General features: G+C 47.2%; 1 protein-coding gene across 1 annotated transcript in view; it reads right to left on the minus strand.

Annotated features, from left to right (window-relative positions):
- TMEM87B (transmembrane protein 87B) overlaps positions 1-24,576 on the minus strand; it is a 45,583-nt gene extending 21,007 nt beyond the window's left edge. The window contains exons 1-10 of the mRNA XM_055122350.1: positions 24,129-24,576; positions 18,785-18,845; positions 11,200-11,291; positions 9,315-9,449; positions 8,022-8,072; positions 4,501-4,591; positions 2,982-3,043; positions 2,655-2,838; positions 947-1,046; positions 82-175 (exon numbers count right to left, since the gene is read on the minus strand). Coding sequence (XP_054978325.1) covers positions 82-175; positions 947-1,046; positions 2,655-2,838; positions 2,982-3,043; positions 4,501-4,591; positions 8,022-8,072; positions 9,315-9,449; positions 11,200-11,291; positions 18,785-18,845; positions 24,129-24,266 — 1,008 coding nt within the window. The 5' untranslated portion in view covers positions 24,267-24,576. The remainder of the gene's footprint in view (positions 1-81; positions 176-946; positions 1,047-2,654; positions 2,839-2,981; positions 3,044-4,500; positions 4,592-8,021; positions 8,073-9,314; positions 9,450-11,199; positions 11,292-18,784; positions 18,846-24,128) is intronic.
- Positions 24,577-25,112: the final 536 nt, after the last annotated feature.

Genomic DNA, 25,112 nt, shown 5'->3' on the forward strand with positions numbered 1-25,112 from the left:
CACCTCTCCAGGCAATGGGAAGCAAATCGAACTTCACAGCAATCACACACAGGAGCAGTGGTAGAATTAACGTGGCTTTACCCCAATGACTCTCATCACGCCTTCAATAGCTGCAAAGATGAGGTAGAGAACCCCCAGGCCAATCACCCGGTGCATGACCGTGCCGAGACGGGGCCTGGAGGGGGAGGAGAGAACAGAGGGGAGCAGGAGGGGTGGGTGAGTGAACAGTCAGCTTCGGGCACTGTGGTTGTCTTCCAGACACTACTGACCCACCATAACCACGGCTTCTTTATAATCGAAATTTTAAGTGAGCTGCTCCTGCGTCCTCGGGAGAGAGCCACCCGTCAGTCAGAAAAATGTTCTGATTTGGAGTTTGCCACCCTCTCCTCTCTGTCCCCCCGACCCCCGCTTCTCAGGAGGCTCGGATACAATCATAAAAGCAGTGTTGTGCAAGGAACAGGAAATGCTTTGAACTTGGAGCATCTCTTTTTTTGCCTGGCTTGTTTTCAGGACAGGCCCAGTGGTGCTGGGGGAGATTCCCAGCTTGGAGCTCAGCTGTTAGGCAGCGCTTGAGGACCACAACAGTCCCACAGATGCTGGCGATGGGGTGAGGAAGGGGACCCTTACACCCACATCTAAAGCCTGTGCTCTGGCCCTCTCAGCATCTTCCCAGCTCTCAAGCATCATTTAAAGAATGTCTACAATCCTTAAAGGAGATTAACCCTTTGACTACACAAAGTCACTGGCACTCCAATTCAGGATCTCTATTTGAAGGTGGGTATCAAATAATCAGCACATGCAAGTCCTTATGAAATGTGCGCTTGCAGCAATTTCTCCGCAAGACCTAGTTATGGTATGAATATGGTTCCAGCCATGTGCCAGTTGCTATGCCAACAGACAGGACCACAAGACTGCACACCCAGTCTCTTCACGCCCCAGGACTTACTTCACAATGCCGTAGCCCAGGCTCACAATGATCACCAGGAGACGGGCCAATGTCCTCTTCACGGCCGATATCAATTCCGCAAATATCAAGAGGCTCTGGGCTAAGGAGGAAGATGGACAATGATTCATTCTGGCCTGCCCAGAGGCCTGCCACCAGGCGCTGGCGTGTGTACTGTGGACAGCTCCATGCTGACTATGTGAGTCACCCATATCTGACTCCAGAGTCAGGGAACCCAACTGACACTGACATTCCCATAAGGCAACTCACTAGCTCCCCAAAATTTAGCCCACATCTGTTATCTGTCCTGGGCACAGGTGTCTTCTATCAATCTAAACTGGCATCCCAACTTCCATTTTTCTTCTTTTTCTTCCCTGTGAGGCTACAAATAATTAGATCCGTTTTCCATCCTGTGAATATTTTAAAACCATGTTAGGGCCAGAGCAACAGCTCAGCAAGTAGGGCACTTGCCGTGCATGCTGCTGACTTGGATTGGATCCTCTAGGCCCCGCCCAGAGTGATCCCTGAGCAGTTAGAATAAACTCTGAGTAATGCCAAGTGCGGCAACAAAACAAAACACATTTATATACTTTCAACCTGTGTTATCTTTGAAATATCCCAGGGGTGGGATGTGGGGGGGCAGGCTCTTTGCACAAGCATATTGGATGAAAACCATGGGTCTGTACTGACCTCTGGTCTAGGAGCCAGTGCACAGAACAGTGAAACTAGAGAAACAGCTCACAGAGCACTAAGTTAGAAATAAACCCCTCACTTACATATCTATGTATCAATATTCATAACTAATGCAACATGATCCAAGGATGCCATGTGTTAATGGATTTTTTCTTTTTTCTAATGCATTTTTTTTTTCTTCTTTGGTTTTTGGGTCACATTCAGTGGTGCTTACTGGTTTTGTGCTCAGAGTTCACACCTGGCAGGACTCGGGATGCTTTGTGGCTATGTGGTGCTGTGGACTGAATTGTGGCCAGCCATGTTCATCTGCCTTACTGTTCTTTATCTGGTTTACGGAGAACCTACATACCAACATATACATCTTACCTCAACTTATAAACAAATAATATTCCTAATACACCTTCATGGAAAGTGAGGCCTTCTATTAATCTCTTGTGCATGTCTTTTAAAACTTTTTTTGGTATTTTGTTTTTTGGGGGCCACACCTGGTAACGCTCAGGGCTTACTCCTGACAGGGCTCAGGGGACTCAACAGGGTGATGGAGGTGGGGGAAGGGAGGTGATTAGCTATGTGCAAGGCAGTCACCTTCCCTGCTGTACTATTTCTTTGGCCCCGTAAGTTTTTTTGGGGGGAGGTAAATTACAGATATTCCCCAATATACTTAAAGCAGCATAATAAACCTCCACACACCCATTATTCAGTGTCAACAAACACCTCTAGATATGCCAACTCATTACCGGCCTCTGGAGGAATTATATGATATACAAGTGCAAGCACGTCCCCTGAAAACGTGCATGGAGTTCCTCTCCAAGTGGCCACTCAGCAACCGTTGTCGGCTTCTCACACCTCTCCGGGCACCTTCCCTTTCACACGTGCTCCCTCCCCCAGGGTGCCCGGTCCTCTCCTCTATCACACTGCCATTCCCAGAACACACCGCGTGCACGAGGCTCCCCTCCAACTGCACTTGCAAACGCCTGGAGCCCCTGAATTCACATTCACAGAGAGAGACTCGACTTACTTGACAGCCCCGTGCTGTTGAGGTTTTGGTATTCACTATAAAACACTGCTTTTTCAAGCATTCCCAGAAAAATAACTGCTGCAATCCAGAACTGGATCCGTAGTATATCTTTCCAGTAACAGGCAGACCACAGCAGCCAGAGCACACCATACAAAATATAAACTATGCACATCACCATGTAGAACTGTAGGAAGAGAAACAATTCAAGTAAGCCTTTCTATAGTCAATAACCGATTGCTCTATTTTCTAGTTACTCAAAACTAGGTCACTAGTTTTTCAATTAAGATACAAAATATGAAAAAGGAAATAAAACAATGGCTTACTCACAATCATTAGCGGCCAATCTGATGCAGAGATGTAGCCATGTGGCCCCTTCATAGAAAGAGACACTGATGAAAGTAAGAGTGGGAACAAAGAAATGGAAGAATTAAATTAGACACCGGCCTTTTAACTCTTTAAACATAACTTCACTTCCCAGAAGGACCCAAGAAACAAACAAACAATGGATTTCCACCCAGCACACAGGGAGCTGGATAATTAGTAGTGCCTGATGATATACCAAGAGTACCAAGATACTCTTGCCTATATAGGCGCTGGGAGAACAGGGGTCAAACCGCCCCTTACCAGAGACATGACAAAAGTTCTGGCCTTAGACCCGCACCCCGCCGAGTCCATGCCCAAGACCTTATCTTTCTTCACACAACCTGGGGGATGAATCTCGGAATGTCAGCATGGGGATGGGTTGTCATCTGAGCGAGCAATAATAACAAGTGGCCAGCATAGGACGAGCCCGGAGGCCAGGGCTTCGAGACTGGCCCAACTCTCAGCGCGCTGTAACCGCTGCCTACTGGTGTCAGGGAAAGACTCCAGCGGGAAGGAAGAGGGCACAGAGCTCGGCAGCAAAATGCCAGGGGCTCCCTCTCCTGGCTGGTGTCAGCCGCCCAGGCCCCTGCTGGCTGACTTCACTTTGCAATGCGCCTTCCACCACGCTGGGTGCCCCTCGGTGCCCCATGGCCGAGTCAGAGCCGTCTGCAAACCTCTGGGACCCTCACACACTGGGAAATGAGTCAAAGCAAGCAGATGGTTCAAAAAGGTTCACTCTCTAAATTCCTTTGCTGTGGCTGGGGAGATGGCACAAAAGGCTGGAGGAAGACTTTTTGCATGCAGAAACCCAGGGTTCAATCCTGGCACCACATGGTCCCCTGATCACAGTGGTAGTCAAGCCGGTTATAGCCCCCAAGCACTGCTGGGTGTGGTCTTTCCCCCCAAACAAGTGGCCTACTGGGAGCCCGTGAGGGACTCTGCTTAACCTGGGGCAGAGAGTAAACATGGCGGGGAGGAGTGGTGTGCTGGCAGGAGCCTGTACCAGCACTACTGGGGAGAAAAGACTGCCGGTGCTTGATCCCCCAGCCACTGCTGCAGCTTAAATGACAACCAAGGGGGCGGGAAAGTCTAAAAATTTGGTGGATTTTACTTCGTGGGGGACATGGGGGGTTGACCCAGACTCACTTGTTCTCAGAACTTACTCCTGGCTCTGCTCAGAGAACAACATAGGGCCCCTGAGCCCAGGATGGAGCTTGGTCCACGGCCTGCTAACTGTCCCCATTGAACTACTGCTCTGTTCACAAATATAAAAGTTTAAGTCCATTTTCATTTTCCAATCCAATCCAATATACACATACATATGAACGCATTAAAAAAGCAACTTAATTCTCCAAATAAACAAGATTATGAAGTTTTGTGATAACTGAGATTAATCCCCAGTGTGACTTTAATACTGGATAAACTTAGATCAATGACAAGAACACAGAAAAAAGCTGTGAGCAGGCTTGCAATTTTAGCATACCATTCAAACTCCAACTTGCATCTGTCCTATCCGTTTTAATAGAAACAAGTAGGATATGAAACCCATCTCTCTGTGTTCTGGCCACAACATCCTAAAACAAGAGGGGGGAGGAAAAGTTTTTAGTTACTATGAAAGATATGAGCCAAATAGTTCACCACACTTTAATACAATTATAACTGAATTAGACCACTCTTCTAAAACACTGAATTAAATTAGCAAAAGAGAATGACAGTAGAAAAAGAAATACAATGGATCTTTGTTTTTTTCCAAAACTACCATCCTCCCTGATCCAAAGGAATGGAGGCGGGTAAGAGTCGTGGTCACTCGAATGTTTACTGCCTTTGATTTTTCCCTGAGTTTGTCCTCTAACATTACCACACTATAATTTATTCCGGATTGCCATTCAAACCATTTCCCCCAGATTCACTCTTCCCATCCTAATAATTTATTATAAAAAGTTTTTTTAAAATTTTCATTTTAATTTAATTTTATTTTTGCTTTTTGCACACCCAACGATGCTCAGGGGTTACTCTTGGCTCTGCACTCAGGAATTACTCCTAGCAGTGCTGGGGTGGCCATATGGGATGCCGGGGATCGAACCTGGGTCGTACGCATGCAAGGGAATGCCCTACCTGCTGTGCTATTTCTCCGGCCCCATAAAAAGTTTTTAAACATTTTTTTTTTAACTGAACTGAGGATCTCAGAGTCATCCATAAATACAGTCTCAATTGCTGAATTTGCACTAGCCTTTACATTACTAGCTGTTCCTGTGAGGACTAGCACTGACCAGTAATGGCCACCACAGTTGGACACACCCACACAGGGGACATGTTCTTCCTTCCTCCTCCTGAATATGTTCTTTCCTTTTCTTCTGACTCTTCCACCTCACTAGGGACAAAGGGCTTCTGCCGGCTGCTGCTAGCCGAGTGAGCTAGCCCCAAACCACTCATTTCTTTGGGAGCCACCCCTGGTGGTGCTCAGGAGTCCCAGTTCCAGACTCAGAGACTTGCAGTGGAGTCAGCCTGCTGGCAGCGAGAAGCCCACCTGCTGTGCTACCTCTCTGCACAGTGCCCCACCTCCCACTACTCAGGTGGTCGAAGAAAACATTAAAGCCATGGCATATGGGGCTACAGCAGTAACAGTGAGGAAGGAGCCTGCCCTGTATGCAGCTGACCCAGCTTCTTGTCCCCAGCACCCCATGTGGTCCTCCAAGTTCCCAGGAGTGACCCCTAAGTGCAGCACCAGGAGTGAGGCCTGACCACCTCTGGGCATGGCGCCAGAGCAGAGGAAAGAAAGTCACAGTATAAAAAATGCTCTGCCCTCTCCTAACCTGCTCCCAGTTACTACTCAATATATATTTAACTGAATCACGATGAAATACAGTTACGAAAATTTCATTTTTTGACAACACCCAAAAGGGGTGAGAAAGAGCAAAGGGGAATGCCCTGCCACAGAGGCAAGGTGGGGTGGGGTGGTGGGAGGGACACTGGGACCATTGGTGGTGGAGAATGGGCACTGGTGGAGGGATGGGAACTCAAACATTGTATGACTGAAATGTAAGCACAAAAGTTAGCAAATCTGTAACTGTACCTCAATAGTGATTCATTAAAAAATAATAAAAAAAGAAATAAAATAAAGTAGCACTGTAGTAGCACGGTTGTCCCATTGTTCATCGATTTGCTCGAGCGGGCACCAGTAACGTTTCCATTTGTGAGACTTGTTACTGTTTTTGGCATATCGAATACGCCATGGGTAGCTTGCCAGGCTCTGCCGTGCGGGCGGAATACTCTCAGTAGCTTGCCAGGATCTCCAAGAGGGACGGAGGAATTGAACTCAGGTCGGCCACATGCAAGGCAAACGCCCTACCCGCTGTGCTATTGCTCCAGCCAAATAAAATTAAATCACTTGGTAAATGAGATTATAAGGAAAAAAAAGTTAGTATTTTAGTTTCTGTCATACAATGATCCCATCCCTCCACCAGTGCACATTCTCCACCACCAATGTCCCCAGTATACCCCCCCAACCCTCCTGCTGCCCCTATGGCAGACAATTTCCCCCATACTCTCTCTTTACTTTGGGGCATTATGGTTTGCAATATAGATACTGAGAGGCTATCACGTTTGGTCCTTTATCTACTTTCAGCACACATCTTCCATCCTGAATGATTCCTTCAATCATCATTGACTTAGTGATCCCTTCTCTATTCCAGCTGCCTTCTCCCCCAGCTCATGAGACAGGCTTCCAAGTATGAAGCAATCTTCCTGGGCCTTGTGTCTACTGCCCTTGGGTGTCAGCCTCATATTATGTTATTTTATATTCCACAAATGAGTGCAGTCATTCTATGTATGGCCCTCTCTTTCTGACTCATTTCACTTAGCATGATACTCTCCATGACCATCCACTTATAAACAAATTTCATGATTTCATCTTTCCTAACAGCTGCATAGTATTCCATTGTGTAGATGTACCAAAGTTTCTTTAACCAGTTGTCTGTTCTTGGGCATTCAGGTTGTTTCCAGATTCTGCATACTGTGAACAGTGCTGCAATGAACATACAGGTACCGATGTCATTTCTACTGTGCTTTTTTGAACCCTTGGGATATATTCCCAGAAGTGGTATTGCAGAGTCATTTGGAAGCTCAATTTCTAGTTTCTGAAGGAATGCCCATATTGTCCTACTGTCACTGTCATCCTGTTGCTCATTGATTTGCTCAAATGGGCACCAGTAACGTCTCCATTATGAGACTTGTTATTGTTTTTGGCATAACGAATATGCCACAGGTAGCTTGCCAGGCTCTGCCGTGCGGGCGAGATACTCTTGGTAGCTCGCTGGGCTCTCCGAGAGGGACCGAGGAATTGAACCCGGGTCGGCCATGTGCAAGGCAAATGCCCCACTCGCTGTGCTATCACTCCAGCCATATTGTCCTACAAAACTCTTAAATTTTCCTGAACGCTGACTATTTCAACTTAAGCAACTCCAACTCCAGATCCTCCCTGAAACCCTATGCTACACCTGATTTGGATCAATTTCTTTATGTTCTTTTGAGAAAGCTGATGTGGAGGCAACACCTAGAGGGGGTGGAGGACTCTGCTGTGTCTCCGCCTCTTCTGGAAGTGCCACCCTAGGCCCTAATTCTTTACATCCTTAGAGTGCAGTGTCAATTTCTGAAGCGAGAAGGCTTCAAAAGAGTTCGTGCGATACCACAGCTTTAATAAAGGCTTTTCCACAAAGACAGGAACAAGTGTGTATAAAATTCATAGATGTAACAAACACACCATTTAGGAGCAGGGATGAATGTACATGTTCCATGTCTGGGACCTGAAAACTGACACTTCCCTCAAAACACAAACCAACACCCACCCCGCCAATCCCGCCTTACACACATTCCATCTTCCCCAGTTCTAATATAATACTTTATATTGCCAATTCTTATAATCCTACTTTATATACATCAGCAGATTTTTTTTTTCTAATCTCACTGACTTACAGATTTCCTTTAAGGACAAATAAAATGACATACCATTGATCCTTCCTGGTTTGAAACATTTCTGCCATTTGTTAGTTCTTTATTCTGAAAAAAAAAGGGGGGGGGAAATGTTTAATAATTAAGGAAAACATGGTAAGAAAGAAACCAAAGTTCTGAAAACTGAAGACCAGAGAACAAATCTGACTGGACCCCAAACCAGAGTAGCAAAATCCTGTCTCTGAAAAATCATTTAGGGGGCTGGAGAGATAGTACAGCAGGGAAGGTGCTTGCCTTGCTGTTTTGGGTTCAGTCCTTGACATGGAAAATGGTCCCCAAAGAGAGTAGGAGTAATGCCTGAGCACCAACAGTCGTGGGCTCCCTCCAGTCACACACACACCAAAAAAAAATAAAGGAAAAAAGAAAAAGCACTTAATCAGAAAATTGAATGTCATGGATGGGGAGAGTATGAAGATGTAAAAGGATCTCTAAGTGCTAATATATTCTGCGCTGGATGCATAGGGGTGTGGTACAGATTTTGAAATCTTTATCAATCTGATAACTTCTCAAATATATATTCCATTGCATGACACTCAACATACTCTTTTGAAAGAACTCCTTCAAGTTCCTTTGAAATCTTAGCTACATATTTCCCTTCCATTGCAAAGTATAACAAAACCAAGTTAGTTGTATACTGACCTATATAGCCCAGGACTGACTGCTCACGAATATCTCAGAATCTTATCTTCCATGAGTAGGAGAGAGCAAACTCTTGGTGTACTAAATGCTGAAAAATCTAGCAAGCATACCCAAGAAAAAGTCTTGGAATAGCAGCAAATCAGAGAATTTAACAACTTGGAGAATACCAAGGATCTTGCCTAGAGCTGTTTTGAAGAAACGTTGGGGGCAAGGGTCTGACAACAACGGATAGAAAAGAGAATGAGAAATGAACTGCTGTAGATCATACAAGGATGACAAACAGTTCCCCTTGGAAAGACACTGAGATAAAAGGTGGAAGGTAGAGAATAGTGGTAAAATGCCTTATTTTACTCCAGACACAACTAAACCTAAAAACAAGTTTAAGCACTGTTTTATCAAAACACTGTTAAGATAATTAACTGATACTTACTCATGGGATTAAAACAGATGGGGGGAGGGGTTATTTGTTGTTCTTTTGGAGCCACATGCACCTATACTCAGGGGTTTCTCCTGGCTCTGCACTCAGGAATCATTTATGGCAGTGCTTGGGAGTGAACTTGGGTCAGTCACACGCATGGAAAGCACTCTACCAATTGCAGTATCACTCATGCCCAAAATAGATTCTGGGCAAAAGGGAAAACACATACTCACATTCAATGAGGGGAACACCTGTAAATCACTGTTGCAATCTAAGTTTTCATTCTTCGTTGTCCAACAATCAATGTTCTTGGAATCACTACCACAAAAGTCTTCACTGATAGTCAGCTGATGCTTCTGTAACTGCTCCTATCCAAGATGAGACTTAGGTTAAAACTTATTTCCATACTGCTTACTCAAGACAATATGTAAAATTTAGTATCTAAAGAATAATTTAACATAGACAAGTTACCAAAACTGGAGACAGGCAAAACAAAATAATGGAAAAGTTTTGAAAATAATTTTACATATAACTGAAGTAATCAGTATCTCAACTAATCCAACTTGGCTCACACAGTAATATAAAATGCAAGCATAATCTTAGAGAGTGAGTGATTTACCCCGTGTTTGTAACAAAACACTGTATACCAAGAATTTTTCCCACATACAAGCAATTAGACAGAGAAAGCAGTATTTGACCAGAAGGAAAAATAAACCAAACTGTAATATAAAGTTGCTAAGTCAACTGAATATATGGGAGAGGATCCCCTATACTCAGGTTATTAATATTCAAGTATCATAACCAAAAGTGTTTGATTTCCTTGAAAGGGTGACTGTGACAGAACTATGGCTCCCTGGCACTGAAGGTAGGTTAAGCTAGTGCCTGCTGGCGAAAGATAGGACAATCCAAGTAAAGCTAATAAGAACAGATACACATCACAACTCACTTAACAAAGAAAAGAGTGAACTCCTATTGACAACTGACAGGTAAATAAAAGAAAGGGGGAAGGCAGAATTACTTACAGAATGCTAATAAATGTAGAAGGAAAACACTAGAATTTGAAAAATCACCATTTAGCGACTGTCACAGTAACAATTTACTTCTCAGGCAAGGATCACAGAAGGATTGATTCAAAACACCCACATGTTTACATGCTTAAAGAATGTTCATCCCTTTGACTGTGTCTGATATGCTTCAGAACGATGCAGGTCTCGTCATGTGATAACTGCACTGTTCAAGTGAGCATCTTTTTCTTTTCTGTCATTCAGGTAACACTGGTTCATAGCATGGTGCATGTTTTAGGAGTCTGGCCATCCTGCCCCATGGTGGCCAATTCTCCCAGGACCCAAAGATCTGGTTGCACATGCCTTTCTCATTCTGACTTTCAGTGAGCAGTTCTGCTCTGAGGAAGGGAGGTGAAATATTTCGGGGGAAACACAGAGAGAAGGCAGGAGTTCAGGGAGAATCTGGAGATACGTACATTACTCAAGCTAGGAGTTGACAGATAACAGAGTAGCAGAAAAGGAACTGATCAAGCAACCATCATGAGAAGTCGAAAGGAAACCCTGGTCCAGGGGCCCGTGGACTTCCTAGAGTGGGAGCCTAGCCTCAGAACCAGGAACTTCTTGACCTTAGCCAAGTTCCTCCGCTGTCCCCTCCCAGTTTGCCCCCTCCTCACCATCATCCCCATCTAGGACTCCCCCTTCCTCACCCTCCTCCACTCCCAACCCTCCCTTCTCCCCTGCCTGGCTCCTTTCTGCCACTCACATCTTAGACCTATGTTAAGTCCAAGGCTTCCCATCTGATAACTTGAATGCAATGAAATCTATCTTTCAATTGTTTTATATCTGCATGTGACCCACAGGCCCTTTGTTTATGGTTTCTACCTATGTGACTTAAACGTTAACTAACAATTTCGTAAGAACGGAGAAAGGTTTAGATACTTCTCAGAAAGCAGGAACTTTGAATCAGAGCACTTACTGTTGAAGTCCCAAGTTAATTAGTGGGACTTCGAAGGCTACTGTATTTCTAGTCCCCATACTAGATGCGCTATTGATGCTTTGTATTCATCATTTCGCTTCAGAGGTTCACATAAATTAAAAACTGTGCTTTACTTACTTCCAGGTTATAGAAGTCATTGTAGCAGATATGGTACTTCAAATGCCACTCTATGGTAAACTTCATAGGTCCAGAACAACTGAATGACTTAACTGTTCAGAAAAAGAAAGTCTCGTATTAAAAAATAATATATGACAAAATGTTGTAATATGTAAGGTTCCAATAATGCAAAAATAGGTTACTTTATGAAATAAGTCAGAGAGAAAGGGACATAGAATGACTGCACTCATTTGTGGAATATAAAGTAACATGATAGTAAACTAACACCTAAGGACAGTAGAGATAACGGTCAGGAGGATCCCACCATAGCTTGGAAGCCAGCCTCACATGGGGAAAAGGCAGCTGGGATAGAGAAGGGACCACTAAGTAAATGATGGTTGGAGGGATGACTTGGGATGGGAGATACGTGCTGAAAGTAGACTATGGGCCAAACATGACGGCCTCTTAGTACCTGTGTTGCAAACCAGAACACCCAAAAGGAGAGAGAGAGTGAAAGAGGGAATGTGCCTGCCACAGAGGCAGGAGGTGGGAAGGGCTGGCGGTGGTGGGAGGGATATTGGGAACATTAGTGGTGAAGAATGGGCACTGGTGGAGGGATGGGTGCTCCATCATTGTATGACTGAAACTTAATCATGAAAGTTTGTAAGTGTGTAACTGTATCTGATGGTTATTCAATGAAAAAGAAATAAAAATGGGCTACTTAAATGAAACGTTGAGTAAAATACCACCTAATCCCTCCAAAAAAGTCACTGAAAGATGAGACAAATAGATTCATTCAATTGTCACTGACCAGAGGTTCCCATACTATTCACTTCCTCCATGCCAAGTCCAGTGTGTCAGTCAGCCCAGCAGGAGGCGGAGCGGGGACAATGCAGGGACAATGCTGATGCTGTGCATGAAGAATCCCAGCACTGCAGGGTTCCCAGTGCTGACCAGGAGGCCCCACAGACAGAGAATGGCCCTGTGACTCCCAGCACCACAGCACAGGACCCATGGCTCTCTGAACTGAACCACCTGCAGCTTTGCACACCAAGTGGGGGCGGGAGGGTGCCCCAGGACCCAAGCATCATCTGGAGCTGCTCCCAGCCCCACAAAATATTCAGCTGTTGGATAACTCAGCCACGGCTGACTCCACTCTACAGTCACTGATTCCCTTTTCCTTTCATCACGTAGTCACCCCAAACACGGGATTACTACCTCTCCTGGGCCAGGCGGTAACTGTATAAAGTTACTGCCACTCCAGCCCTTGACGTGAGAGGTACTGGGGAGAGGGGATGGCTAAGACATCACAGGCAGCTCTGATAGAGTGAGGGATTCAGAACTGAAGCTCAAAGGAGCCCTGAGCACCGTTGGGAGTGATCCCGGAGCACAGAGCCAGCAGGAGGCCCTGAGCACCACTGGCAGAGTGCCCAAAAGTCCAAACAAAAAACCCTCAAAGCAGCTGTGGGCAAGACTCTGGGCAAGGCCCCTCTCAGAGTCTACAACATGGAGAAGGGGGCAGAACAGCCCGGCTGAAGCAACCGTTTGGTAAAGGGTCAGTCAGGTTAGAGGGAAGTGTGCAGAAGACACATGGCCAGGCTGCATGAGAGCGGGGTATGGATGTGACACCGCGTGAGAATCACCTGCTCTGGTCAGATCAGGGCGTGAGGGGGAACTGGCACTGGGGAAGAGTGATTTCACCAGGACTCAGATGCACGAAGGGGTTTTCTTGATTCTGTGTATGACAGGGCACCACCAAGAGATTTGCATGGGAGGGCAATGTGATCAGACAGACTAGAAAGAGCTGATTCTAGAACTAAGCAAGTTCCTCGGGGCGTGTCTTCACCACCTGGCAGCTGGCTCTCGGCAGAAGACGGCAGGAGAGCAAGGCAGCAGCCGCTGGCGCTTTAATGACTGGGGCTCAGAAGGGCTATGCCACTGCTCTGCCACGGCTGCCTGGGCAGACCGGGCCTGGTACAATAAGGAACTGCACGCAGTCCTGACGACCGAGAGGCAAGGTTCACTACAAGCCAGGTTAAAAGCAGGTAAGCAGAGAGACTCAACGAGTACAGAGAGAAAAGTCCAAAAGGCTGAGGCTGGCAGAGTTTCTGGGGTAGAATATAGCCAAGGCCTGAAAAAAGCTACAGCAGGAAAAAAAGAAGATAGAAAGTCTGCAGGGGGGGAAGGGATGGCAAGGCAACACCACTTGCATTACACGTGGCCAACCCAAGTTTGATCCCCAGAAATGTAGATGGTCCTCAGTCCCTACCAGGAGTGAGCCCCTGAGCACCAAGCCTGGAGTAAACCCTGAGCATTGGCTGGGCGTGGCCCCCAAACCAACAATAAAGAAAAGAAAAGAGACCCATAGAGGAGCTGGGGTAGAGCACAGAGCATGCACCGCACCCACGTTCAGTGCCTGGTACCTGAGAAGTAGGACCTATCTTTTGGCCCTTGCACTAAATTCTCCTTCAGAGAACCACAGGGGGCCCGATAGTACTGGGGGTAAGAGGACAGCCTTGCATGAGGCCAATCAACGTTCAATCCCCAGCCGTCCCATATGGTCCCCCTGAATACTGCTTTGAAGAATTCTTGAGCCAGGAATAAACCCTTGAGCATCAATTGAGTGTGGTCCCCAAAAACAATCACTGGGAGTGGACTTGGAGACCCATGAGCACTACTTAGGAATCGTTCCCTTTCCATCCAAGAAAAATCTTGGGGCCAGACAGTACAGGGGCTCGATACTCAGCATTGCATATAGTCCCCTGAGCACTACCAGGACTGCTCTCTGAGCATCAGGCCTGTAGTAAGCCCTGAGCATCACTGGGTGTGGCCCCAACCCCTCACTTAAAAAAATAAATAAATAAATAAGGAAAGAAAAGAATCTACAGAGATTCCCTTGAATAGCAGCTTGTCCATGCAAATAAAGAAGACTAATAATTCTGAGTTCACACAGAGGTGGGAACTGTTTGAGTGCCCCTAGTCAGAGTGGAGAAGCCTTTTTCTGTGCTGAGAAGCTGTAGAAGGGTCCCACCCCAGAAGTGGTGCTAAAGCCAAGGCTCCATTCTAAATGACATTCCCAACTGAACCAGAAAGGCTCCTTCCCCTCTTGCAGGAGGGGGAGAGGCCAGTTTAAGCGAAGGGCCCTGAAGCCAAGAAGATGAGTGCAGATGGCCAGGCGACAGAGAAAGTGTCGAGTCAAAGCTGAGAAGCCCAAAGAAGGGGACTACCCCGCACTCCTGTCCTTGAGTGAGAATACTGGCCGCCGGTATTCCTGATGTGCTGTAAGGGAGAGGATTTTGCAGCTCAGTTCAGGCTTGAAAAGAACATCACGAGTTCAGGCTCCATGGCAGCAGCGACACTACCTGGGTAGTGGAGCCACAGGAGATGCCCAGTCAATCCTACTGGGCACGTGCCCCGGAGGCTTCTGGGCCTCGGCTGTGTGAGAAGACTGTCTGACCATCCTGACAGGGTGCTGCCATGGCAGTGGGGTGGTCTGCACCTGGTATCTCACCATGAACATACAAAGACATCCTAACCCTAGTCACCTAGCCACACAAAAACACACAAGAAACACCTCCAGATCGCAGCAGGCACACGGGGAAGAGAGGCAAAACCCCCCCACGCTTAGTGAGGGCAGCAGCCCGGAAAACTCAGCCAGTATTAACCAGCTCTGAAACTTCTCTGATGAGGACCTCAGAGAAGAAATGTTGGGGATATTTAAGGAGCTCAAAGAAACAATGAAATACACCTCCAATAAAACACAAGAGAGTATGAGAGCAGAAATGAGGAAACTGGAAAATGACAGAATTGAGAAACTTATCGGGCGAAGGCCTCAGCAGCAGAGTAACAGCTGCCGAGGACAGAAGCAGTGAACTCCAAGATAAGGTGAAGAAAACCTCCAGACAAAAGAAACATGGAAATAAGTCTTGAAATAAACAGAAAACTCTGGGATGAATTTAAGAGGAACAACATAAGAACTACCAGGTCTCAGAGGGCCATAAGGCAACCTTGATGAAGCAGCAACAGTCAAAGACATGATTGCAGAAAGCACAGGCACCCAGACCCAGAGGGCCCGAAGGGGACCAGCTAAAAGAGATCCAAGTTAAAAAAAAACAACAGGTGGGCAACAGATAGTTCAGTGGGCCAGGTGCTTGTGTTGCATGCAGGCAGCTGACCGGGGTCCTATCCCCGGCACCCCACAGGATCCCCCAAGCCTCTCTCCAGGAGTGGTCCCTGAGTGCAGAGCCAGGAGTAATCCCTGTGCACCACCTGGTATGCCTCCAAGATAAAAAAAAAAAAAAATTAGAAAAGAGGAAATTGATGCAACAGAAACTCAACTGTCTGCCTGAACAAAGTTGTCAACTGAATCCAACATTATATAACTCACGAGAATGCATCATTTACAATGCCCACACCTTCTAAATAAAAACACCAGCGGGAAAATTTGACCCATAACCATAAAATAGATCACTCAGTATAAGAAAGATGATGTATAAGAAAGATAATGGAAATAATAAAAATAGTTTCTATATGTTCAAAGACATAAAGAAAAATATGATATTACTGAAGAGAAAAATAAATATTTTTTTCCAGAGCTAAACTTCTAGAGATTAAAGAAACATAACATCTAAAGTTAGAAAAAGAAAAATTCACTTAACAAAATTAATGGCAGATTAGAAATGGCGAAGACCCCTACCTAGAAGACAGAGCTTACATAAGTGAGTATGGCTACAGTGACATGTGAGATGCCAAGAGGCCCTAGCATGTGTATGTGGAGTTTCCCGAGGACAGTCGGGAGTGTGAGTCCACAGTCCAGGTAAGAGTCCATGCTGACTGTTTTCAGGTGTTCCAGAATCATCTGTTGAGAAGATGATCCTTTCCTCAATAAATTACCTTGGGACTATTGTTTTAAGGGGAAAAAAAAAATCAACTGGTCGGGTATGTGTGGATCTATTTTTGGCTCCTTCACCTGTTCCATTAATCTACATCCATCCTTATACTGGTACCACACAATTTCCATGACATCATCTTAGGTTTCAAAATCAAACAGTAAAAGTTCATTGGCAAAATGGTTTTGCTGTACTAGGTTCTTCATATTCTCATATAAATACGTAGAATGCCTACTCAACTTTCATATCAAAACAGGCTTGGATTTTGATTATTATTAACTCAATTTATCTATCTGGGGGAAAACGGCAAGTATGAGATTAGAGATATATTTTTCACGATGCCATATATCAAGTGGAGGGGGTTGTTTATTGTTTTCCAGAGTTTTTTTGGGAGGTGGGTGGGTGGGTAGGTTTGGGCCACACCTGGTGGTGCTCAGAGTCTGTTCATGGCTCTGTGTTCAGGAATCACTCCTGGTGGTGCCGCCCAGACTGTACGTTGTATGGGGGATTTGAATCAAGGTGGGCCGCATGCAAGGCAAGCCCCTTAACCCCTACCTCTCTGGCCACCTTCTGAGTGTTTTTACAAGGAATGAGTATCGAGTTTTTTCCAACTATGTTTTTATTTAGCTTGGGAGACACGAATCTAGTTCTGTGCAAACACAGAGACCGACTCACTTCTTCACCAAACCACTGAGGCAGATGTAGAAGCAGAATATCTGACTGCTCAGTTGGATGAATCATAACTGTGCGGTGGCAGTGTAACTATCCATGGGCTGTCCCCCTCCGTCAGGCCTTCCACCCACTGGGCGGAGAAGGGTGCTGGGTGGGTGAGCACAGTGCTCAGGCGGACGCTCCTCCCACCTGTCACAGCCACAGTGACAATTCAACACCGCTTTCTCACCGAAGGGTGAACACTGCCAGCTTCTGCCTGACTAAACCCTTTTTTTAAAAAAAATTCATTTTTATAGGGGGCTGGAGTGATAGCACAGCGGGTAGGGCATTTGCCTTGACCTCGGCTGACCCAGGTTTGATTCCCAGCATCCCACATGGTCCCCCAGCATCGCCGGAAGTAATTCCTGAGTGCAGAGCCAGAAGTAAACCCCTGAGCATCGCTGGGTATGATCCAAATAGAAAAAAAAAATTCATTTTTATAAAATCTAGGCTGGCTGAGAACTTCAGAGTACAGCAGCGGCTCCAGGAAGGGCGAAATTATCTGCTGGTACTGCCTCCCAGGTCAGGGGGAAGGTGGTTTCATGTCAACAGCTGTAACTCCTCTCAGCTCCCAATCACGTCTCGTGGCTCAAGCAGGGGGGGTCTCATTTTTGAATGCTTCTGCCCCTCAACTTTACTCTTTACTCAATGCCTCACTCTTTATGTATATTAATCCCTATCTAGATTGCAGTCTATTAGGCAGATGTGAGAAATTAAACATGGCTGGTTCTTAAATCCACTTTTGTGTTTCTGTGGTTCGTATACGTGTTCATTTCTGCTCTAGTGTTTTTGATTTGCTTTGTTTTGGGGCCAGACCTGGGCTTACTCCTGGCAGTGCTCAGAGATGCCGGGGATGAATCTGGGTCAGCTCTACTTGCTATACTACCACTCCAGTCCCACAGGCTTTTAAATTTTATTTGTCTAGACAGTGGACATGAAAGCTTCTAGATGCCAATATTTTGATTAAGGCAAGTAAGATGCCAGCAGTTTTTCCTCACCTACTTTGGATTTGTATTGCCTCTTACCAAGCTCTTAGCAACACTAATGATTGTGACCTCCAAACTGCCTTGTACACCTTCTGCTTTCTAGCTGATGTCAGCACAGATCCCATAGTACAGAAGAATTACCCAACAAACAACCAGAAGATGGTGTGCTACAGAGACAGAGTATGCTCTGGACCCTAGGAAGCCAATTTGCTTATCCCAAACCTTGACCCTGGCAGTCCGCTTATCTAGTCAAATTACTGAAAAATGTAAGGGGTTAAATTTAAGACAAACTCTGACCTAATATTAGTCCATTCAGAAAACTGAAAACTTGAAGATCTGTGAGTTATTGGTAGTTGCACAAAATCAGCAATTATACTGTTATTTTTACTGTCAAAGATCTAAGATTAATGTGCTAACATCTAGTAATTTTTACCTCATGATTAGCTATTAAGTATTTTATTTCACATATGTATATATCTGGAAAATTTTCAGGGGCCTTGAATTTATCACAATGAAGCCATTTCATATACTAACAAAAAGGAATTGATCTACATTTAAAATCTTAGATTTGGAGTGAAATCTCACAAAAGTTAAATATCTTTATTGAAGTTTACTTTATTAAACTTCAATTATCTTTTTTGGGGAGGGGGCACACCCAGCAGTGATTGGGGGTTACTTCTCGTTCTGCATTGAGAAATCACGCCAGGTGGGGATGTTGGGGATCAAACTCGGGTTGGCTGCATGGCAAGACAAACACCCTACTGGCTGTACTATCTCTCCAAGCCCTCAAATATCATTTTTAAGGAATGATTTACATTACATTTTATGAGATCAAAAAAACCCACTCTTGTCTTTACTGAACTAAAAGAAACTCCTACAATGTTCTACCTAACCAACACCAAAATTGCTGCCTCATTTCTAATATAGTTCACACTTATTTACATTAATAAAACAGTTTTTAATACATGCTAGTCATTATAATTTAATTGTATTTTATTTGTATTAGTTTAGTATACTTACCAGAAAACTTGATTTCAGTAGAATTAAACATAGTTTTTCTAAATACCAAAGGTCCTGATTTCTAAAATTAAAGAAACAAAATATAGAAAAAACTTGTTAAAAATGTGTTTTCTACTGTTCGTTTCATAGCCTTAGCCTGGAAAATAAAGATTTCTAATCTGTATATTCCCCCAATGCCCAGAGCGCTGTTCTGTTTTATCAGAAGCAGATCCCTTCTGATAAAATGAGAAGAGCCTGGAGGATACCCAAAGCTATACCCAAACGTATGCTCAGGGCTTACTCCTGCCTCTGTGTTCAGGAGGAACTCCTGGCAGTGCTTGGGAAACCATAGGTGATGCCAGGTTCAAACCTGGACTGGCCTGTGCAAGGCAAGTGCCTAAACCCCTGTGATAACACTCTGGCCCCGAGGTGTTAATTTATTCAAAACATCAATCCGATCACCTGGTTCACTTTCTTAAAATCACCTGCAGTGTCTCTTCTGCCTGCAGCTGACATTAGGCTGGGAAGGCTCGGGCCCACAAGACAGAGGGAAGGCACCGCGGCCACTGCTCAGTGAATGCAGCTCCAGTACGGGCTGAGTGGTCATCTGCAGCTGTACTTTTGACATAACCACCACCCTCTTCCTACACTGTCGTGGGTCCCTTCGGCCCTTCAACTCTCCAAGAGTAAGCTCCAACTCTCCCAGCATCGCTACAGCAGGGATGGGGTGGGTGGGTGGGGGTAAAGGTAGGGGCCTTGCCTTGCATGCAGCCAACCTGGGTTCCATTCCTGGCATCCCCCTCCCATACGGTCCCCGGAGCACCGCCAGGAGTGATCACTGAGTACAGAGCCAAGAGTAAGCCCTGAGCACTGCCAGGTGTGGCCCAAAACAAAGCACAACTATAACTTAAAAAGTAAAAGCACGATAGTACCTGTACTGCAAACCATAACACCCAGAAGGAAAGAGAATAAAAGGGAATATGCCTGCCACAGAGGCACATGGGGGAAGGAGGGTAGTGACAGGAGGGATACTGGGAACACTGGTGACAGAGAATGGGCATGGGTGGAGGGATGGGTACTTGAACATCGTATGACCAAAACATAATCATGCAAGTTTGTAAGTCTGTATCTCACGGTGATTCATCATCATCATCATAAATCTCAAACAATACATAAATAACGCACAAACTTCATTCCCTCTCAACCTATTAACCAACCCACAGACTTTCTTAAAAACCTTTTCCTACCCCTCCTTTACTGAGTTCCTTTCTTCTTCTCTTTCAAGGGCTACTTTCAGAGCCCTTTCCTCAAGAACCCTCCTACCACGCCCCACACCCAGGCCTGGCCTGGTCATCCCTGACATGGTCTCAAGGATGTGTTCTTCACAGTTCTTACCATAACTAAAAAAAAGAACCAATTAATGACCTGGTTCATGTCTGAAGGCATTGGGTCCAACGAATAGAGAATGAAGAATTAAGAAACAAAACAAGGGCCCAGAGAGTATAGGTGTGAAGACACTGGCCTTGCATGCGGCCAATTCAGGTCTGATCCCTGGCACTGCAAAAGGTTGCCAGAGTGCCACCAGGAGTGACTGCAATGCCCAGAGTCAGGAATAAGCTGGGCACTGTCAGATGTGGTGCAATGCCACCTCTCCACAAAAACCAAAAAGAAACAGGACAAGCAACTACTTCCAAACAACTTTCTTCTCCCCTTACGAAGCTCCAAGGACAATATCAAGGCTCCCGGTGCGAGCCCCTCTCTGAGCTCCAGAACCACACTCTCAGTCTCCGGCTAAGTGCAACAGGCCACCCACAGTGACCTCACTTAATGCAGGCTCCTTCCTCTCGGCTCCTGGCTCCTCACCAATTCTTCCTTCCCACAGGGTCGGCCCTGGCTGTAGGTGGTGCCATCCGCAATCCCCCAAGCCATGGTTCCCGACTCCACTGCCCTCTCACCCCCCATCCATGCCTACTTTATCTCACACACATCCCAGTTCTTTCCTTCCTTTCCTGCAACAGCTGCCCTCATTCAAGCCCTCGATATTTTCCTGCCTATACTTGTGCATTGAACAAGTCATATCCCTGTCTCCAGACTCAAGACTGTCCGTTCATCCTCAGCTAGCTAACACCTAGAGCCATTATGGAGTCTCACTGGCACCCTAAAATTCCCACTAGGGTTACCAGGGCGGTGGTGCCATTTAACTTTTGTTTGGCCCTTACTCAGTTCTGAATTAGTTAATAAAAACATGGGTTCTGGTTTCCCATTAAAAGGGAGACATGACACCCCTCTCCCTTCCAAAAAAAAGCCCCCAAAAAACAAGAAACAAAAAAGAACCCTTTATTTGGAATCAGACAGATAGTACAGTGGGTAGGGCATTTGCTTGGCTTGCGGCTGACCTGGGTTCGATCCCTGGCACCACAGATGATCCCCTGAGCCCCACGAGGAGTGATCCCTCAGAGTCAGTAAGTCCTGAGCATCACCAGATGTAGCCAAACCTTTCCCGCACCTCCCCATCCCCATAAAGAGAGACCTGGCCATTCTGCGCCTACACTGCTAGTATCCACCAACCGATCCCAGATTCTCAAATACCAGCAGACTCTTCGGATGCCTCTCCAGAAAGGACTTGCAGTCCTGCCCCCGGCATTCCTAGTCGTGCACTGACAATCTGTTTCAGTTCCCATGGATCCAGACTGGAGGTTCCTGGCCTCAGGTTCATGGCCAAGTTCTGACATGGAAGGTAGGAGGGGGCTTCCATGTTAGATTCCTCCAACGGCTCTAACAGAACAGCAGGAGCAGAGACACCAAGAGTCTTCTGCCCTGGGCTGGAGTGGTAGTGTAGCAGACGGGTGCTAACGTCACATGTGGCCAACCTGAGTTTAATTCCAAGCATCACATCTGGTCCTCTGAGCACTGCCAGGAGTGAGCCTTGAATGCAGAGCCAGCAGTAATTCTTGAGCATCACCAGGTATGTCCCCCCAAAAAAGAATTTCCTACCTAGTAGCTGCTCTATCTCATTCCTTCTCTCAGCCAGGTGGCTTCTACTAAGCTATGAAGACCTGGGCAGGCATGACCAGCTCATGTGAGCAAGGCTAGCTCTTTTTTTTGCTCTCCAGTAAGAGCTCCCAAGTGCTGTCATGCATGTAATTAATACACATCGATCAGCTATGCCTACTATTGTGTAAGCCTCAGACACAGGGGTCTAAAATTCACCTTCTCCACAACCATAACCAGAGAAGAACACAAATCTGGTACTGAAATTTACAATCACAACAATTTCCTGATAGATCCGCAGTACAAATGAAAGGCACTCCTTTTAATCTCTTTCAGAAGAACAAGTTCTGACAGCTGGAATGGAAGATGGGGGGCAGATCAGGCTAGTCTCTACAATGAAGGATTTTGTGGGGTCACACCGGGCTAAAAATTATAAAGGACCCAAGGGGGGAAAAATACTGCCTCAAGTAGCAAGTAAAGCCATTCCTTTCCTGAGGTCTCTGGAACTTTACCACCCAGTATATTGGGCAAAGATCTTCACAGACATCATAAAGCGGTTCAACAATCTGACTCACTCTCGATACTGTTTATTGTGACCTAGTTGAGGTTTTTCTTGGGGAGAAGGGGTTTGGGCTACACCCAGTGCTACTCGGGGGACAATATGGGATGACAGGGTTTGAATGTGGGCTGGTCATGTCTACTCTCAGTACTATCTCTCGGACCCCTGTGAAGTAGCCATTAATTGTGCCCATTCTCTACAGAAGTTGGGGAAACCATGGATGAGGTTCTCGCCTTTAACTGTTAGGGAAAAATGCAATAAGCAGGCTCTATGTGTAAATGCAGTGAACGTGGGAAAGTTTTCACCCAAGGAAAAACCTTACTAAGCATCATCAGAATACATCATCAGAATATTCATACCAAAGCAAAGACCTCTGGAGGCAACAAATATGAAAAAGTCTTCAGTAACACTGAAGACAGTTATAAAAATACAAGACTTTATCCTGGAGATAATTCTTACAAATGTGGTAATTGTGGAAAATCCTTTAGCCGGAGCTCCTCCCTTACTCCACATCAAATGATTCATACAGGAGAGAGACCATTCAAATGTGGGGAATGTAAGAGAGCCTTCAATAGAAAATCAAATTTATGAAACACCGGAAAATTCATACTTGGGAAATACTACAACAGAAATAAAGGCAGATTGAGCGACAGCACAGCGGGCAGGGAGTTTGCATTGCACGTGGCCAACCCGGGTTCAATTCCTCAGTCCCTCCCCGTGAGCCTGGCAAGCTACTGAGAGTATCCTGCCTGCATGGCAGAGCCTAGCAAGCTCCCGGTGGCGTATTCAATATGCTAAATACAGTAACAAAAAGTCTCACAATGGAGATGTTACTGGTGCCTGCTTGAGCAAATCGATGAGCTACGGGATGACAGCGATACCATGATACAGTGATCTGCCTGGTATGCAACAGGGAAGCGACTCAGAAGAATTTGGGAAGAAAAATGACTACACAGGTCTTTGGAGACTCGGGAAGATAACTACTTTCTTTCCTCCATGCACTTTTTGTCTTGCAGGATGTATCTGGTACCTCTGACACCACTCTTTATCTGGTTGAAGTAATAAAAATGCAAGTGTTGCCTTTTGGACTTGGCCACCACCTCAATGCACGTGGAAAAAGACTAGATCCCAAACAGCCAAGAGCTTCCCCCTGGTCCTTCTATTTATTTACAATTTTGTAGCAGGTCTTGACAAAAACTTGCCTCTGCATCCTGCCCACATCATCCTGGGTTACAACCGGATGCCAAGTTCTCCAACGGGCAGCCCGGGAATGCTCAGTTTCCACACACTCAAGGCCTCCAGTTTCCTCCTTCATCAATCCCGCGTTCTAGCACGGTTTCACGCCCACTGCTCCGCAACGCTGCTAGGGACCCGGGAGGAAATCAGGGACCAAGGGGCTGTAAAGAGGGGCAGGCGCCTGCTTACACTCACTACATGCTCCTTTGTTTCCCCCCTGGACGAGAAGAAGGGGCGAGACACTCGGGCTTTCTGAGTTGAAGCCGAAAGAGAAGCCCTGCGAAGTCCCGGCGCTGTCAGGGGTGCGGCCCGAGTCTGCAAACCCGGAGGCGAGTGACCGCTTCCACCGGGCCAAGACGCCGTTCGGGGCGACCGGGGCTGGGGGCTCGGGGCTGAGTAAACGAGCAGACGAGCCAGTCAGCGCGGAGCACACGGCCAGGACCTGCGGGCGGCCGGCGCGGGCCACGCGCAAGCACGCCCGGCCGAGCGCGCGCCCCCGGCCAGCCCGGGCCCGGACTCCGGCGGAGGCTAGGCCCGGCCGGCGCAGAGGCGCGCGGGAGACGCGCCCGTTCCACTTACATTAGTGACCGTGGCAGTCCAGAGCCCGAGCTCGGGCACGGCGCCCGCGGGAGCCAGCGCCCAGCACGCCAGGCAGAGGGCGACGCGCGGCAGCCCGGGCCCGGCGGGGAGGCGGCGGCGGCGGCCCGCGGCGGCCATCTTGACGCGGAAGCCGCACCTGCCGCTCCGCGACGCGCCGGGCGCCACGCCCCGGCCCGCACCTGGGGCCGCTCCGCCGCCGGGAGGCGGGTTCGCCCGAGCAGCCGGGCTCCGGCCGGCAGCTGGAGAGCTTCTGGCCGGGATGGCCAAGCACGGCTCGAGCCCGGGATGTCTCGACGGGTCTCAGCAGCAAGAGCTCAGGGCCGCCCCGCGAGGAGCCACAGGAGCCACGGCGTGCAATAGAGGGGCGGGGGCAGCCCCCGCGCCGCGAGGAGAGTCCGGGATTGGGGGCGAGGTTGGAGGAGGCGAGTCCAAGATCAGGGGCGGGACCAAGAGTAGAGGCGGGCCCACGACTGGAGGTGAGGCCTGGAGGGGGCGGGTCCAAGATCAGGGGCGGGACTAAGAGCAGAGGCGGGCTCACGACTGGAGGTGAGGCCTGGAGGGGGCGGCTCCAAGATCAGGGGCCGGGAAATTCAGGCGGAGCCAGAAGTGAGGGCGGAACAAAAGGCTATAGGGGCAGAGGCGGGCCCGGGATTGGAGGCGGGGCCAGAGGAGGCGAGCCCAAGACCAGGGGCGGGACTAAAAGCAGAAGCGGGCCCACGACTGGAGGTGAGCGCGGAGGGGTTGGGTCTAAGATCAGGGGCGGGACTAAGCAGAGGTGGGCCCACGACTGGAGATAAAGCCTGGAGGGGGCGGGTTCAAGAGCAGGGGCCGGGTAATTCAGGCGGAGCCAGAAGTGAGGGCGGAACAAAAGGCTATAGGGGAGAGGCGGGCCTAGGACCGAAGGTGGGGTCAGGAGGAGGCAGGTCCAAAATAAGGAATGAGGGGCCGGAGCGATAGTACAGC

This window comes from Sorex araneus, chromosome X (genome assembly GCF_027595985.1).
Source record: "Sorex araneus isolate mSorAra2 chromosome X, mSorAra2.pri, whole genome shotgun sequence".
NCBI lineage: Eukaryota > Metazoa > Chordata > Mammalia > Eulipotyphla > Soricidae > Sorex > Sorex araneus.